General features: G+C 36.0%; 1 protein-coding gene across 3 annotated transcripts in view; it reads left to right on the top strand.

Annotated features, from left to right (window-relative positions):
• FRYL (FRY-like) overlaps nt 1-17366 on the top strand; it is a 147240-nt gene that overhangs the window by 81335 nt on the left and 48539 nt on the right. For all 3 annotated transcript variants that reach the window (XM_010574500.1, XM_010574501.1, XM_010574499.1), the window contains 13 exons: nt 634-758; nt 3569-3626; nt 5198-5289; nt 6924-7096; nt 7568-7728; nt 8259-8369; nt 9292-9446; nt 9690-9789; nt 10759-10927; nt 11702-11961; nt 12872-13012; nt 14803-14971; nt 16292-16376. In XM_010574500.1, the coding sequence (XP_010572802.1) occupies nt 634-758; nt 3569-3626; nt 5198-5289; nt 6924-7096; nt 7568-7728; nt 8259-8369; nt 9292-9446; nt 9690-9789; nt 10759-10927; nt 11702-11961; nt 12872-13012; nt 14803-14971; nt 16292-16376 (1799 nt within the window). The remainder of the gene's footprint in view (nt 1-633; nt 759-3568; nt 3627-5197; nt 5290-6923; nt 7097-7567; nt 7729-8258; nt 8370-9291; nt 9447-9689; nt 9790-10758; nt 10928-11701; nt 11962-12871; nt 13013-14802; nt 14972-16291; nt 16377-17366) is intronic.

Raw genomic sequence — 17366 nt, 5'->3', positions numbered from 1 at the left:
TGGGGGGGGGTTGCTGTCAGTAGACTTCTGCAATTCTGAGCAAATAGCCGCTCACTTCCGTAACTGAAGCAGTGACCTATTTAGGCATGATGTATCTTGTTATATTTTTCCCAACTATGGTTTTCTGCCTGCCTTGTTCTTCTCCTTTTTGGCTTCTTGTAGAAGGTACAGTAGAGGTGAAGATAACTCATGGACTATACAGCAGATTTTGGGGAGAAGCAGCCTATTCCACTTGTTTGTTACCGAGATCCTTTCCCTAAATCTGAGGAACTGTAGACTGAAAGCTTTGTTCACTCTGAGAGCCGGAATGGAGTCTAAGGAGTTGGACACCAGAAGTCTGCTTCCCCTCCCTAAGGAGGGTGGATAAACATGCAAAGCGTCTGTTTATCGTGTTGAGGCATTCATTGTCATTTGACAATGAAAATTCAGTTATACAAGGAATGGAGAAGTAATTAATACTAGTTTACTATTTCAGAAAGTTTTTCCATGTCAAAGGTCAAAAATTTCATTGTTAGCATTTTAAGTCACTGATCAGTGTGAGAAGACTGTAAAATTACAGCAGATGTTTTAATGTCACACCACCTGATTGTTTGGTAACTACTTCATTCTGTTTTATTCTGGTTTTCTTCTTAGATCATTGGCATTCCATCCCCTTCCTCCCTGTTTAAGCACATAGTTCCAATGATGCGCTCTGAGAGCATGGAAATTACAGAATCCCTTGTGCTGGGACTTGGCAGGACCAACCCGGGAGCTTTTAGGTAACTGTTGTCTTTCATCTGTTTTTATGTTAATTGATTACAAAGCTGGGGAATCAGAGCTCAGAAAAAAAGGTTTGCTTTCTTTTTTTTTAAGAATTTTTTAAAAGCTGTGAAAACTGATTACAGTTGTTTTTATCAAACCACTAAATGTTAGAAAAGCTTTTTTGAGGTTGAAATAATTTTATGTAGAGGTCATGTCTGCATAAAGAAAAAGAAGTTAGTTGAAACAATAGACAGTTCCCTTTTATTGATATTAAAGGCAGCTCTTATATGAAATAACAGACTTTGTGGACTATTAACATTTGAAATGTTAATTATAATCATGTTTGTAAGAGTTACCAAACTCTCCTTATTGGTATTGGCAACAAACGTGTTTCTGAGCTCTGTGTGTGTAGGAGTTTAATGATAACCGTATTCTAAAAAGAGATTTTTGGATCAAGCTGAAAAAAATACCAGTTAGAACTGTTTTCTGACTAGTGCTGAAGCTTCTGAAATTTGTGGTGCATCCCTCTCACCGCTTTTTTTTTTTTTCTCTGTAACTTCATAACTAATACACCTTTGTCATACATTGTATTGATGACAAGTCCATGTGGATTAATTTGGGCACCGGTAACTGTGATCTACTGTAGCAGAATTAAATCTGTGCCAAGCCACTTGTTCTGTCAACTTAATATCATAATTCGTGTTCAACATATTTGGATTCAGCTCATAATCCAGAATTTCTGGTTACCCTATTGTGACAATTCTTCATATAAATGTTGAGTTCAAAACAGTCTACCCAGCCATTGTGGTATTCCTACCTCAACTGAAATTCACTTTTCTTCAGATCCTAATGTACTGTATTGTCAATATGTATTACAAATCCACTGACGTGAAAAGGAAGCTCTATGCCAGGAAGCCATGAGATTTAAAATGCATCTCTATGCAACTGTCCTCAACTGACAGCTCTGTCTTTATGGAGGATGGATGAAGAGGGAGAACATCTGAGGGGGAGAAAACTTCCTGGGAAAGCCAGTGCTCAGCATCAGATGTTCTCTGACAGCAGGCAGCCTCTTATAATGGGGAGTTATGAAGTTGTATCATGCTATCGCAACCAACTCAGCTTCTGCATAAGAAACCAGGGATCGCTAACACTCTAGGTTTTGAATGACATGCTTCTTTTCTCCAATCACTTGTGTCCCACATTATGGTAGATGAGGAGCCAAAGACGTATTTTAAACTGTAATACCAAGTCCTTAGTTGTAGTATTCTGTTTTAATCCTTTTATAATCTTCTAATTTTATATCATATCTTACTTTGCTCTCCTACCAGGAGTAAAGCGAGATTTTGTCCCATGACTCTGAAGATATACTGAACAGTTCAAATCATAATTGTGCTCTACAAATCTAGAAAATGCTTTCAGAAAGGATTTCACCAGAAATCCTTGTTTTCTAAATTAGAAACAATTCATTTGGCAAACTTAAAAAAAAATAAAATCTGATTCTCATCAGTCTTCTGATTTCTTTATTCTGAATTTTGTTTTGTTTCCGATGACCAGCTTTTTTCCTCTGTCCAGTGTGCACACTCACACCAGATGCTAACTGTAGCCCACCCTTCACCATTGCAGCTCTGCACTGATTTGTTGTTTTGGTTTTGTTTTTTTTAAGCACTGTTCCTCCCCACTTGGTATGTTTTACTCGAGAACTTTTTTCATTATGGATTATATGTATATGCAGTCCACTTAAACTTGCTAGAGTATTCTTTTTCTCTTTTGTTTTCTGTTACTCATCACATGAACTTGTCTAGGTGTCTCTTGCTCTCCATGGGAAGCTGACCCTTTATTATGTTTTAGCACAAAAAAAGCTACTTCCAAATTCTTGTCTGTGTTTTTTCTATGTTTGAAGGGAAGTATAAAACAATCCCTAACCATGCTTAAATGTCTTGTAACTGAGTGCACTGCAAAAGTTTGTGTAGCTTTCTGATCACCTGGACTGTTTCTCTGAAAAGAACCTTTGAATGATGTAGCAGAGGAGTCAGTCATTTACCATGAAAACTTGGAAGTGGTTTATGCTTTTGTATGTCTGAATTACAATAGCACCAGAAGTAGAAAAATGTGTCATACTCCAACAGATCTAAAGTGCAGGTGGTTGTTACTATGTTAACAAATATTAAAGTAAACCCAGTATGTTTCTACCTTAGTTTTTTGTCTGTGTCAATCCATACTACCGATCTCCTTCCCCTTTCCCTGCCCCCTTTTTGGAGTCATAAGAGAATCTTAGTTTCACAGAAGGAACTGAGTAGTAATGAAGTCTGCGGAGCTTCAGAATAACTAGGGAATGTTAATGACAGTGTCAAAGCATGTTGCTTCTCAGTTTTCATAGAGCTAGTCTGACTTCTGTCAGCATAGTGTTATTGGCCTTAACGAAATGATCTTTATTAACAACTAAATGCATCATGACAACTGAAAGAGCATTGTGTGATAAGCTGCCAACATCTTTTTTTCCCCTAGTAGTCTCTATTTGCACTATAAGGCTTTGATAAACTCTGAATATGAAAATAAATGAAAATCATCTGTGATAGAAATATGCCATAATAATTGGTGAATGCAGATTTAGTGGTATCCGTTTGGTAGTCTGTCTTTAAATTAGGGAATTATCTTTCTGGGAAACATCTCTTAAATGCTGGTTTACTTCAGAAAGCTGCAGGTGCAGAAGGAAAACCTGAGGGTGTTTTAACTTACATTGTAACACTAGTTGCTGTGAAACACCTTTCAATTGAGATGTTAATTTAATGGTTGTTTTTATCCATTTAATTCTTTTATTTTAATTCAGGGAACTAATAGAAGAATTACATCCTATAATTAAGGAAGCACTTGAAAGAAGGCCAGAGGTAATTAGATATTTTCCACTCTATTCAGTACACAGTTTTAACTATCTTCTCACAAATGGTAGTAAACAAATGTTAGTTATGTTCTTCAATTCTGCACCTAAAAACTGTCAGTATACCAGATAAAGAGGTGAGATGTTACTTTTTTAAATGATTGTGAGGTGTTTACATTAGAAGAGCTTTGTGTTTGTTTTGAGCTCTGTATTATTGCTGTATCAAAGAGGTTTTGTTTAAAATAATGAAAAAATTACTGTAACCTTTTCCACATTCTTTTATTTCCTTTTACCTAAGCATAGTTTTACACAGCTTTTACTTCATTATGTCATCAGTAACATGCCTACAATTAGTAGTACCTAAGACATAGAATTGAGTTTTACTGTCTACCAACTTTGTTGTGTTTTGTTTTGTTTTTTTTAAATGAAAAAGGCTGTAAGCTCACCTGACTGCTCTGACTAAAAATTTTCTAATGGAGAGCATGTTTTACAGGAAGGTTTAGAAGCCTCAGTAGGTATTCATAGAAATAATAAACTCTGCAAACACAAACTCAGAGATGATTATTCAGTATTTTTTGTGGTAACTGTCATATCCTTATTCGTAATAAATTTGTAATTAAATACAGATGATGGAAAGGAACATCACTGCTGTTTCAAAATGTTACTGGGCTGTAGTGTGTTTTGTCAGTCTTCCATGCAAATCATAGAATCGTTTGGGTTGGAAGGGACCTTTAAAGGTCATCTAGTCCAACCCCCCTGCAATGGGCAGGGACATCTTCAACTACATCAGGTTGGTCAGAGCTCCATCCAACCTGACCTTGAATATTTCCAGGGATGGGGCATCTACCACCTCTCTGGGCAACCTGTTCCAGTGTTTCACCACCCTCACCATAAAAAACTTCTTCCTTACATCTAGTCTAATCTACCCTCTTGTAGTTTAAAACCATTATCTCTTGTCCTATCGCAACAGGCCGTGCTAAAAAGTTTGTCCTCATCTTTCTTGTAGACCCCCTTCAGGTATGGGAAGGCTGCTATAAGGTCTTCCCCAGAGCCTTCTTTTCTCCAGGCTGAACAACCCCAACTCTCTCAGCCTGTCTTCATAGGAGAGGTGTTCCATCCCCCTGATCATTTTTGTGGCCCTCCTCTGGACCTGCTCCAATAGGTCCATGTCTTTCTTGTACTGAGGACCCCAGAGCTGGATGCAGTACTCCAGGTGGGGTCTCACCTCCCTCAAAATATGTAGAATCACCTCCTCAAAATAAGTAGAAAGATTGGCGTTTGTACTTCATTGTTTTATATGTTGCACTTTGCAACAGGAGACTGATAAAAAACATTATTTTGATAATACGTGTAATAGCAAACCTAGTATATCTTGGAGTTGCAACAGGGAAAAATTTTGTTCATTGTCTGGTTTATTAAAATTGCTAGCAGTTTTGGTAACTCCTCATATTAAAAAGTTGGTACCCCTGATAATTGATGCCACTTGTAGTACAGATATAATAATGCTTTTATATGCCATGCTGGTTTTATACTTAGTTTTTCCTCTGCTTCATTTAATGTTGTGTTTCCTCTGTTGAATAGAACATGAAACGGCGCAGGCGTCGAGATATTTTACGAGTACAACTAGTACGAATATTTGAACTGTTGGCAGATGCTGGTGTCATTAGTCACAGGTAGGGGCAGCACTGATGATAAGATGCTTTTTATGCTTCTGAATTTAGTCATTAGTATTCTTAGGACCCAATATAACAAGCATGCAAAATTCTTCAGTGAGTTTTAGTATACCACTAAATAAATAGTCATGGTTTTATAAAACTTGGAATTTTGCTGGCCTTCTAATCCCTCCCTCCCCCGTGCTCTTTGTCACTGTGGTCTGTGTTTTATTTAAAATGCTATTCCCCAGAAAATTGCTTTGAACAGGCAGTGTGTCATGTTCCTTCTTGTCTGTGTGTGCTCAAACATCACACCAGTTATGCAAATCAGAAAACGCAAGTTAAAACTATTCTGTAATCAGTCTGGAATTCTTCCTCACCTGGAGTCCTTATGCTAGTCAGCATGTCCTGTGCAGAGAAGGCTACTGCTGGTTAATATTGGACCTTTTTCTTTCAGAGAGAGGCAGAATGTTAACTAGGTTGGGTTTTTTCCTCAGTTTACCCTACTTGTATAGGGACACTTTGAAAGAAGACTTAAAATTCTGGCATATGTTTTACAAGTCTCTTAGAAATTTTTTTTTGTATGCAGGTGGAATTGTATAAGAAGAAGTAAGCTAGGAGATGGTTAGGCTAGCTCCTCCCATTCTGTTAGACAATGATACTTAAAGATTTATTTGTCAACCTTAGCAATATAATCAGTGTGAAGTTCTCAATCTTTAAGCAAGCTACTACAGCATATTTCAGAATGTTGCCTCAGAAGCATTGCTAAAAAGCCTTTCTTCCTTTTGGCATGCTTTTTCAGAGTACAGCCTTTAAAATCGTACTCTCCCTTCTTATCTTTCAAGGTACTCACTGGTGTTTAATTAGCGTATGTAAAATATCTCCTAACCACAGTCTGCACCCTGAAACTTTGTCAGCTTTTCTCTCTGAGGCCAGTCTGACTCTGTGGTGGAAGCTAGCAAGCAATTAAGGGCTACCGTAAACCTCCTCATCTTGCTTTTGGTGTGCAAGGCATGCTTTTTGGTTGTCTTCAGTACAAATGTGGAAAGATGGTGGAGGGAGCTGAGAGGAAAGGAATTGCCATTCTAACAATTGTTTTTCAAAGGAGGGCAGGTTTGAATCACATGTAGTCTTCAATCTCCTTATTTAGTTTAATACAGACGTCTGGTCAGATGCTAAAACAATGAAGATGGGAAATGAACATATAAAATGAATAAATGCTTTCATCTGCTAATAGTCAGTAGCATGTCATGAAGTACTGAACATCTTGACTGACTCCCAAAAATCAGTATGTAATATAGAAATCTATAGTCAAGTAGTAGTAATTATTTTTTCTGGTTTACAAATAGCGTGGGTTGGGGGGAGGTGTTGGTTGGTTGAGGGTTTTTATTATTTTTTTTAACATTTATCCCCAGTATAAGAACTAATTCTGTGGAAGGATGAGTGACTTCTGATAATGGTTATTAGTTTGCTTTCACTGGAGCTTTGTATTTAACACTGAAATAGAAGCTGGGTGAAGAAACGAGTTTGAATTAAATATTTGCAGTGTTGAGGTTGTAGGGTTTTTTAAGGAGAAAAAAACAAGGATTGTTTTCAAAAATCATTGTATGTATTTGTCATACTATTTGATTTTTTTAAAAATTTTATTTTTTAAGTGCAAGTGGTGGCCTTGATAATGAAACACATTCCCTCAACAACACTTTACTTGAGTATGTCGATCTAACAAGACAACTCCTAGAAGCAGAAAATGAAAAGGATTCTGATACATTGAAAGATATCCGATGCCATTTTAGTGCCTTAGTGGCAAATATAATTCAAAATGTTCCAGGTATGTAAAAATGCTTTAATAACTTCTGATGACTGTGTTTAATATGCAGTACATTTAAAGAAACAAAAACAAACAAACAAAAACCAAATTAAAATCGACTTTTTAGTTTCAGAATACTTTCATAAAAATAATTCATGCCATCAGTTTTGAGTAGAACTTTAGCAGCATGAGTTTTTAAGAGAGATTTTTGGTACTGTTTGGAAGCATATAAGTAACTTTCTGATTTAGCAAAAGTCTTGTTGGTTTGCAGTGCATTTAAATTCTCTGGACTAATAAATAGCTTATTCTTGTACACTAGTGGCATTAAACAGGACAATAGTAAACCTACATCCAGCTGTTATGATGTTGAAATCATGTGTCTTTACAATGATTTTTCTTTCTATATTCATTCTTTGGGTCTGTTTCTGTTTTATGTACTTTATTTTAAAGAATGACAAGAGGAGTGTGTCTGACCGTGTGCTTTTCTTACAGTACACCAGAGAAGAAGTGTCTTTCCGCAGCAGAGTCTACGCCACAGTCTATTTATGTTGTTCAGTCATTGGGCAGGTCCTTTTAGTATCATGTTTACTCCCCTGGACAGATACAGTGATAGGAACATGCGAATAAACAGACACCAATACTGTGCATTAAAGGTATTTTAGCACTTTCTGAATTTTGGAAACAGATTGTTATGTTAACTTTTCTAATGCTAATTTAACATTTGGGCTTTTTGGATGTGGTTTTCACATCCTTGTTGCCATTCATGACTTAGGTTTTTTTCTCTTCTGCCTACATGTGTATTTATGACAGTTTGGCTTTTTCTAATCTGTAAACAGCACTTGCTATAGGAATTTCTTAAAATGAATACTAAATGTTCACTTCAGTGACTGGAGTTCTCAGTTGCCTGAGGAGAAGGGCTTTCATGTAAAAGTAAATTAACAAACTGACCTATTAACTCTTACATATGTCAGCATTTCAGTATTGACAGTTCCTTGTATTTGGGAGTTGAGAAAAATATGATTTGATAATTTCTTGACTAAGATGTTAAACAGTTTTTTATTAGCCTTGGTCTTCCTCCCTTGACTGAATAGAAGTTAGTTTTCTGATATTTTAATGAACTTGGTAAAAGCACTTCCTGTATCTGAGTTACTAAGATGTAGTGTTTTTCAATTACTTTCTAAAGGCTATGTCTGCTGTACTGTGTTGTGGGCCTGTTGCAGATAACGTCGGGCTCTCATCTGATGGCTACTTATACAAATGGCTGGATAATATTTTGGATTCACAAGATAAAAAGGTAATACAGGCAGTGTCAACGTTGGCTTGCAACTATCAATGCCTTCAACATATGCTTTAATGAGTTTTGCAGTCAGATTGGCCTAAATGCTTTAGAACAGTGTAAAGCTGTTTTAGTAGTGCGTATTTTTGCACTGTCTTTAATATGTGTATTCACCCTGTTGAGGAAGGCAGCCCCTAATCACAGTGTAAGAACAGACAAAACAGAATGGAAGAGGAATGGGCAAAGAGTGAAACATTGTGTATTATTTATAAACTAATCAGCTACTAAGTTGTAGTAATAAGCAGATCTTTTAGAAATTTAAAGGAGATAAGATTTTGAATGTGAGCTCTTGTGAGACTGTAGAGTCCGTTGGGGGTCCTGCAGAGAAGACCAAGCTTTACATCTGAACAGTAAGGCAAGCTTTAGATTTAAAATATAGGGTCTCTATTGCACTAATACTATGACTACATAAAAACACAGCTCCAGTGGGCTGCTTTGATTCAAGAGAATATGCAAGTCTCAACATAGATCTATCCCTTGTGTCCCATTGGAATTCCTGCATATAAGTGTTTTTCTGTACCTGATGCTTTCAGGTCAGTGTTCAGGTTGTAGTAGGACAAGTGAAAATAGTAAATAGCTCAAGGTAGCCTTGGAACTGAGGAAAAAAAAAAGTCAGTAGAACTATCTAGTTATTTGCTTCAATAATTTATGACTGTGTGCAAGTTGAACATTAAACAGTTTGATAGAATTACCTATTATTATTTTAAGCTGTGATCTCATTGTTTTTAGGTGGAACAAATTTTGTGTATTGCAGTTGTTTTGGGGTTTTTTTTGTTTGTTTTTTTAATTAAATATCTATTTCTCTATTTTATGCTATTTTTGTAAGGTGGTCTTTTTTTCTATATTTATAAATATATATTGGTTCTTTTCTGGAATACAGGTTCACCAGCTAGGCTGTGAGGCAGTCATGCTGCTCTTGGAACTCAACCCTGACCAGAGTAACCTCATGTACTGGGCCGTAGACCGGTGTTACACAGGTTCCAAGCGGGTAGCAGCTGGCTGTTTTAAAGCCATAGCCAGCGTGTTCCAAAACAGGTACTACAATATTTTTTCAAAACTTTGAACTTTCATTTTCAAAGTGTGCTTTCATGTAGAACTGGGTTTTTCTCCCCCAAAGGGAAAAGATCACCCCTGGTTGTGTGTATGTGTTACTAGAGAAACTTTTCAAAATGTTATGTTATCCCATACAATATTTCCTGCAAACTAAATTTTAATAAATTCAAATTTTAAAAAGCCAAATTTAATTTTACTTATTTCACACTTGCAATTTTTTCCTAGGGATTACCAGTGTGATACAGTGACCCTCCTGAATCTGATACTATTTAAAGCAGCTGATTCTACTAGGGCTATCTATGAAGTTGCTATGCAACTATTACAGGTTTGTAAGCTAATTTTGGTATTTTTTTCCTTTAAAACAAGAATTGTCATGTGTACTTAAAAAGAAAAAGTGTTGTCCCTTTAGTAATGAAATACAATGTATATATTTTTTTTCTTCTCTATTTTAGTACATAGTTCGGCCAGATGGTTACCTGGCACAAATAGGCTTCAGTGGCAGCATGTCATGTTTTCATGAACTAAGCCCCAAACTTGTATTTTCATAATACCTGCTTTTTCAAGAGACAAAACCTAAATCAAGATTCTTCTGGTTTGGCCCTGAAACAGAGTGGTATATAGCTCCATTTGTCCAAGAGCACCTCAGAGAGAAGTATATTGCTTTCTGTCCATTTACTCTGCTGGGGTAGCAGTCAGTTTTCTGATTTTTACATTAATACCAAACATTTTTCATCTATCTGTGTGGAGAGATGATATTGAAAATCTTGTTAGCCATTTAATTTACTTTTGTATATTCCTTTCTGAGATCATTTGCGGGTAAGCTTAATCTTACAGGCAGCATTACTGTTTAAAAATAAATAAATAAAATCTGTGCTGCTTGTGGCTCAGACCACAAGTCTTGGGGTTTTTTTTCATACGTTTTTGTTGTCAGCTAAATTCAACAGTAAAGTCCCCACTGCAGTCACACCTCTGTTGATATATCAGCACTCACACCACCCTCCCTTTCAACCCCATCTTTCTTCTCAAGTGAACACCACTGCTTAAGATCAGCCAAAACTGACTTTTAAAGTATCGGACTGCTTTAGTCTCCTTCTGCATCTCTGCCACATCACAGATTACGTTGCTCCTATCAATGTCTCATAGATGAGCAGAAATTGATATTGTTTGGAAATATATCTGCACAGATAGGAAATATTAAATGAGAGTAGATACATGAATTGAGAAGGTGATTTTATATAAAGATTTCCATTGTGGCTCTATACTTACCTTCACGTTCTGAATGTTACTGTTGTAGATCTTGGAACCAAAGATGTTCCGTTATGCTCACAAACTGGAAGTTCAGCGGACAGATGGGGTTTTGGGTCAGCCTTCTCCTTTACCACATCTGTATTCTGTGTCGTATTATCAACTGTCAGAAGAATTAGCAAGGACTTATCCTGAACTAACACTTGCTATCTTCTCAGGTATGGTTTTAAAACAAAACAGAAAACTTCAGCGGGTCAAAAGCATTGTACAAAATGTGTAATCCTTATTTTTCAATAATTAATTTATATGTAATTCACTAGAAGCAGGACAACAGACAACAAGGTAACATCATAATGAATGGAGAAAATGGAATTTACTGAGTTACAATTTTTGTTTACTTGTATTTGAAATATATTCAAGAGGAAACAACATGAATCAAAGATACTTTTACTGACTTTCTAATAGCCATGAAAAAAATCACATTAGAGAAATAATTTGCAACTGTTCTTAAAAATTATTCTTCTATTGTTCTTCCTAGTGTTTTCTTGTTTACTGTAGATTGCTTAAAAATATTATTCCATAGCATTTTTAAACAATTACAGAGTAATAACTTCTCACATCAGTTTAAAAGCTACTAGGGCTAATATGAGGAAGAAAAAATTTTAAGTGCTTTTTTGCTAAAGTTGGTACATTTTTATATAATCTAGGTTTTCAGTTCCCTTCCCCGATTAGAGGAATATATGTGTTTGCGTATGCTAATATGGTTTCTTCAACATACTGTTTGTCAGCAGTGTCTTCAATTAGCTCTACTGAAGACTGCAGACTTTTTCATTATGAAATGGCACTAGTCAGCTAATCAAAAATACTACGCCTTTATCAGCATTACTTTATATCAGTATGGTCTACTGGGCTCATGATTGTTGTCATTATTACCGAAACAGTTCTCATTATTGATTTGCAATTCATGCGCGTACCTAATTTTTGAATGACAGAAGTAAGTCAGAGAATCCAAACAGCTCACCCAGCTGGGAGACAGGTGATGCTGCATTATCTGCTCCCATGGATGAACAATATTGAGCTGGTAGACTTGAAACCTTTGCCAACCATTCGTCGGCAAGATGAAGATGAAGAAGATTCTCTGAAAGACAGAGAAATAATGGTGAACAGTAGACGATGGCTACGAGGAGAAGGCTGGGGATCACCACAGGCTACAGCTATGGTTCTGAACAATCTGATGTACATGACAGCAAAGGTAAAACTAATTAAGTGTTCTGTCTTGTTCCAGTGAGTGGATTGTTGTGTTCAGGGTGTGAGAAATTCCTGTTCAGAGATACAAAACTTTCAAGAGATGTTGTTCATATTTGTTGAGTTGCTTATGTATACCCAAGCTATACCATATAGTTGTGAGGTATTATGATAAATACTTAATATGTAATACAAATGTTACAGTAATCATGACATAGTAACAGTATATAGCTGTTGTTTTGCAATATAGATGTCTAGCTGGGTAGATAATACCAAGTCGCCTGTATACCTATGATCTCAGAGTGGAGTTTTGGAACCAATCTTGTTGCCAGAGGCTGACAGGCCCTCCTCCTTCCTGTGATAGCTACTTCCAACAGAGAAAAAGTATTGGTCAAATGCAGTGCTCCTGCCAGTTCTTGATATCTTTGAATCCTACTGATGAGAGATCATGTTTTAAGCTACAAAGTAAAAACTCTTTGCAGCCTGTGATCTGTGGAATTTTATTCAGGATTGTCAGCAACTGGGAGAATGGGTCTCTGCTAAATTTAGATAGCTTTTTTTATTTATACATAAATAAACATATAAAAATAGAAATAAATTTACATGTAGATAAATATGTGTATACTTATATATATGAGGTTATATTGTATATAAATAAAATATATAATATGTGCAAATATGTTTAGATATATTTTTATATATTTATAGCTATAAAAGAAAATAGTTATTTCCCGAATGTGTTTATAAAAATGAATATATGTGAAAGCTTCATTCTGGAATGTTAAAATGGCAACAGCTTCTTACAGGATTTATGTCTCCTTTTTCTAGAGCCTGTCCCACTTGGTCAATACAGATCACTTTCAAATACAATGTTTTCTGCTGGAGTTTTCAGGAGAGTTATTTATTTTGTTTTCTAGTATGGTGATGAAGTGGCTTGGTCAGAGATAGAAAATGTCTGGACTACTTTGGCAGACAGCTGGCCAAAGAATCTGAAAATAATTTTGCACTTCTTGATCAGTATCTGTGGAGTGAACAGTGAACCCAGCCTTTTGCCTTATGTGAGTATGCGATATGTCTCTCCTTAGCGCTATTGATATTCTAAAATCTAGTTGTGTGTCTAGCAGCAAAGATGACCAAACAAAAAATGTGAGGTTGGATTTCTAGTATCAAAATCTATAGCCCCATATTTTGTGACCACTAAATACTACGAACAAATCCAGTTCTTTTGTTTGAGTTACTTTGGACATCTGTGTTGAAATTTCAGTATCGGTTTCAGTTAAACCCAGCATTCATGGAATGGGTTTGAGAAAGGAAATAAACCAGAAGGGATATCACACCTTAAAGATAGCTGAGGCTTTCTTAAGACAACTCACTGAATATTGGCATTTACTCAGGGTGGTAAGTTTGAAACAGTCCACTATCTGTTTCATCAGTTATGAGTTGTCAGAATTCAGGATATAGTAGGTGGGCCATAGACCTTATTTAGTGAGTAAATCATAAAAAATGGAAAAGACTTATTAAAATATCCACATCTGTCTTAGCATTTTTTTGTTCCTTTATCATAAAAAGGAAACTTAAGAGTTTGATGCTAAATTTAGATTAATTTTATTAGGAGTATATACTGAACAACTCCTTTCCATCATAAAATGCAAATCTACTGCAGCAGTTGGTTTCTGTTCGCTAGGAAGAATTAAGATTGTTCCGTAAGTAATATTTTCATTAGAAAATTATTATAGGTTTTGCTAATAGTAGAAAAAAAATGGATATGAAGTAAACAATCAGGACCTATAATATTAAGTTCTTACTAAGGACAGCTTAAGTTCTTCATTGATTGGCAGTCATTTTCATTGCAAATCAGGAAATCTAGTTTAATGTTGTAGCCCAAAATCTTTGCGTGTAGGGTTTGAACAAGGTGACAAAGTAATCCCACAAATCAAATGCCCTGGATCACTTGCTTACTGTACATCTTTGAGTTCTCTCTAAAGAATGGAAATAAATCACTGAGGAGTAGTGTCTCAAGAAAATGTCAGAAAAAAAAAAAAAGAACTTACTGATGTCTACAGTAATCACTGACTAGCACCCATCTGCTGCTGCTTATCAGTGACCAGGATTCTTTTGCTGAAGTAAGACATAGTGGAGAATCCTTAACTACTATATGCTTAATAAAATATTGCTATAGTTATGTGTTTATTCTTATCAGAGTATATAAAGGCCTCGAGCATTTTGGGAATTAAATGTTTTTTCCTATGCTATAATTTAGGATAGTCCTAAAAAGCAGACAGATAATATAGTAAAATAAAGCACCTGTCACACCATGTAGGGACAGTGTGATTATTCTCACGTGACCAAGTATTAAAACACACACACACACACCCCCCCCAAGTCCCCCTCAAAACTAATCTTATTTTTTTGTCAAAGCATATGTGAGAGCACTGCAGAATAGCTTGAGGAAAAATATGATACCTGCTGGAAAAGAACAGAACACAACTATGAAGTATTGAAAAGAAATTATATCAGAATACATTTGCTCCATTGTTGATCTCAGGTGTTGCTAAAACCTTAGTAAGAAAATTGTTTACTTCTTAAATAACTGTCATTGAACTCAGAAGACTTACTTTCTTACTCTTATGTTTCTGGTGCTTGCTGCTCTTGAAAGCAATGAAAGCGGTTTTTCGTTTGCCTTTAGAACTAGAGTAAGGATCCTCGCTTGCAGGGCAGGTAGATACTGATTCTAACAAATCACTGTATTCAAATCTCTTATTTTCCTTTTTTTTAAATCAAGTCACTGCAATAAGAATTTTATTTATGTACATACTATTTTACATACATATACTTTTTTTCATGGCAGGTAAAGAAAGTTATTGTTTATTTGGGTAGAGATAAAACAATGCAACTACTAGAAGAGCTGGTGAGTGAACTTCAGCTTACAGATCCTGTCAGTTCAGGAGTCACCCATATGGATAATCCACCATATTACCGCATTACTTCGAGTTACAAAATCCCCTCTGTCACTTCAGGTGAGAATTTCTTAACTTAAACTTTTATTATTGTCAATGATAACTATGCTATTATCAGTTATAATATTGGAGTGCATGTGTAAATATTCAATTGGAGTACAATGTTCTGTTTCTAAAAATAAATTAAGGTACAAAGTTTGCTTTACAAGATCTGCAGTTTTTTGGTGCACCCAGAGTTCTTACTAAAGAACATCAGATAGGTTCACAAGGAACAGGTTTGTATTAACATATGTGTTAGACTTTGTCTGTGTTCAGATCTTACACTGTTTACCCTCACTATATCACTTTTAAGTCAATTCAGTCAAACAACTGGGAAAATTTATCTAATTTTAAATCCATGTAAGTTGTTATATTTCAAGTTCTGTTATAGACACAGGCTGTATCTGTAGGAATTTATTCAAGAGGATTTAAGTACACTTACTTAGAAGAATTTATTTAGACATAATTAACAATAGATCAATCATCAAAAAAAACCGCACCGAAAATACAGAAAGTGTCTACCTCATGCTTCAATCCAAGAACATGCTGAAAAATGTGGGGAAAAGCTATCTGCTTTTGGTGAAGCATCTTTCAAAGTAAGCCACAAAAGACATGGATGGTAGGGTATCTAAGCAAGGACTTAGCTTTTGCGCTGCAAAGCTGTCAATGTTACGAAGCAGCCTGGACCTATCACATAGGGACTATCTGGATCACAAGGTGGGTGCATTGGCACTTGTTCATGAAAGTGTTTAAAAAGTATGAAAAAAAAATTATGGGGCTCTTGCACTTAAGTGTAATTGAGAGTAGCAAAATTTGTGGGGAGAGTGCCGAAGTATTTCTGACTGTGGTAAACTATTCAGTGTGATGCTTGCAAGTTTCTCTTAAAAAGAAATTGATAGAAGCTTCACTGCAGGCTGTTAGGTTTTAATCCCTAATCTGTTTGTGGTTTGAATTAACTGCATACCGAAGTCCAACTACATTTTATGGATTACTATAAGGTATAGCATACAGGAAAGAAAGAAATGGGTCTCTTGATTGTGCTTCAAAAACAAGCCTTTCTACTTAATTTACATTGAAGACTCAGAGATTCCTGGAATGGATTCTTCTGATTTTTTCCAGTTAGCGAAATTATGGTAGCAGCTCAGAATCTTTTAGTCTGAACAAAAATTTTTTCTTGGATGTGAGTAATTTCTGTGGCTCAGTTTGTATTTGTGCCAGCTGCTGTAGTGTAAACCTGGTTAGGGCTCTTGGCATGGACAAGTAAATAAGGGTCATCATGTAGTGCTTAAGACTGCTTTTCTTTTCTGTTGACCAATCTTTTTCTTTATCCATAATTCACAGGTACCACTTCTAGTAGCAATACAATGGTAGCTCCCACAGATGGCAACCCTGACAGTAAACATGTAAAAGACAATAGTGAAGAGAAGTAAGTATCTCCTCAAAAAACAGTTATTAGTTGAATTACAGGAATTCCTTCTAGGTACTATAAATGTGTGCATCTCAATGGCTCTAGGTATGTCTACGTTGCAGGAAATACCTGACTGTAAGTTTTGTAAGTTTTAAGCAACAGAACTGGAATACTATTTGGGATTAACAGTAGCAGCCTCAATTGTAATTCGAACTCGAAAAGCTGTAGAGGAAACTGAATAAATAAAGGGACTAATCCAGGTCAGGCTTTGTATTGCTATAGCTATGTTGTTATTGATGCCCAAATTAGCTACTATTACACCGGACTGTATATGTTTACATAAGAGAAATTATACTGCAGATACATCAAGGGCAAATGTTATTAGTTTAGTAATGTAGTCAATTCACCAATTGGTTTCCTAGCTCGCTAGAAATCAACAGTGCCCCTGTGTTGAAAGCTAGTTTCTTCTCCCATTTAGGGTATTTGGATGCCTGGTATCTGTGGCAAGATCCCTTCCAGCTAGCTTTAAAACAGATACCTCCCTCCTTAATTTTTGAGCTTCTTAAGAACAATCCTTTGGAGAAATTTGCCAGACAGTGGTACCAGTGTGAGGGTGGTGGAAAGCAAACAGCTGACATAGACTTAGTCAGGGTGTGGACTCGGAGCTCGACAGTAGCTGACTGTGGGCATGCTCTCATTTTGTGTTAAATATGAGATAGCTAATCTCAATGTGAAAAGGGAAGAGGGATTCTATGATTAGCATGAGAAAAAGTGTGCACAGAAAAAAGTGCACACGTGCTGTTATGGTAGAGTAGCTACTATGCAGTAAATTCACAAACCAGTTTATTTTGTGACGACTTGTGTGAAAGCGGTAGTAATTCTATTTCCAACATAATTTCCCAGCTGGACTCTTTTTTCCTTCCCTAGGATAATTATGTCAATATAGTTAGATTAGTAAATGTATTGATAGAGACAACCCCAATACTTCAATGAAATGGCGGGGGGGGG

Source organism: Haliaeetus leucocephalus, unplaced genomic scaffold, assembly GCF_000737465.1.
Source record: "Haliaeetus leucocephalus isolate CR32 unplaced genomic scaffold, Haliaeetus_leucocephalus-4.0 Scaffold439, whole genome shotgun sequence".
NCBI lineage: Eukaryota > Metazoa > Chordata > Aves > Accipitriformes > Accipitridae > Haliaeetus > Haliaeetus leucocephalus.
The sequence above is the reverse complement of the archived record's forward strand: the minus strand, read 5'-3'. Positions and strand labels throughout refer to the sequence as shown.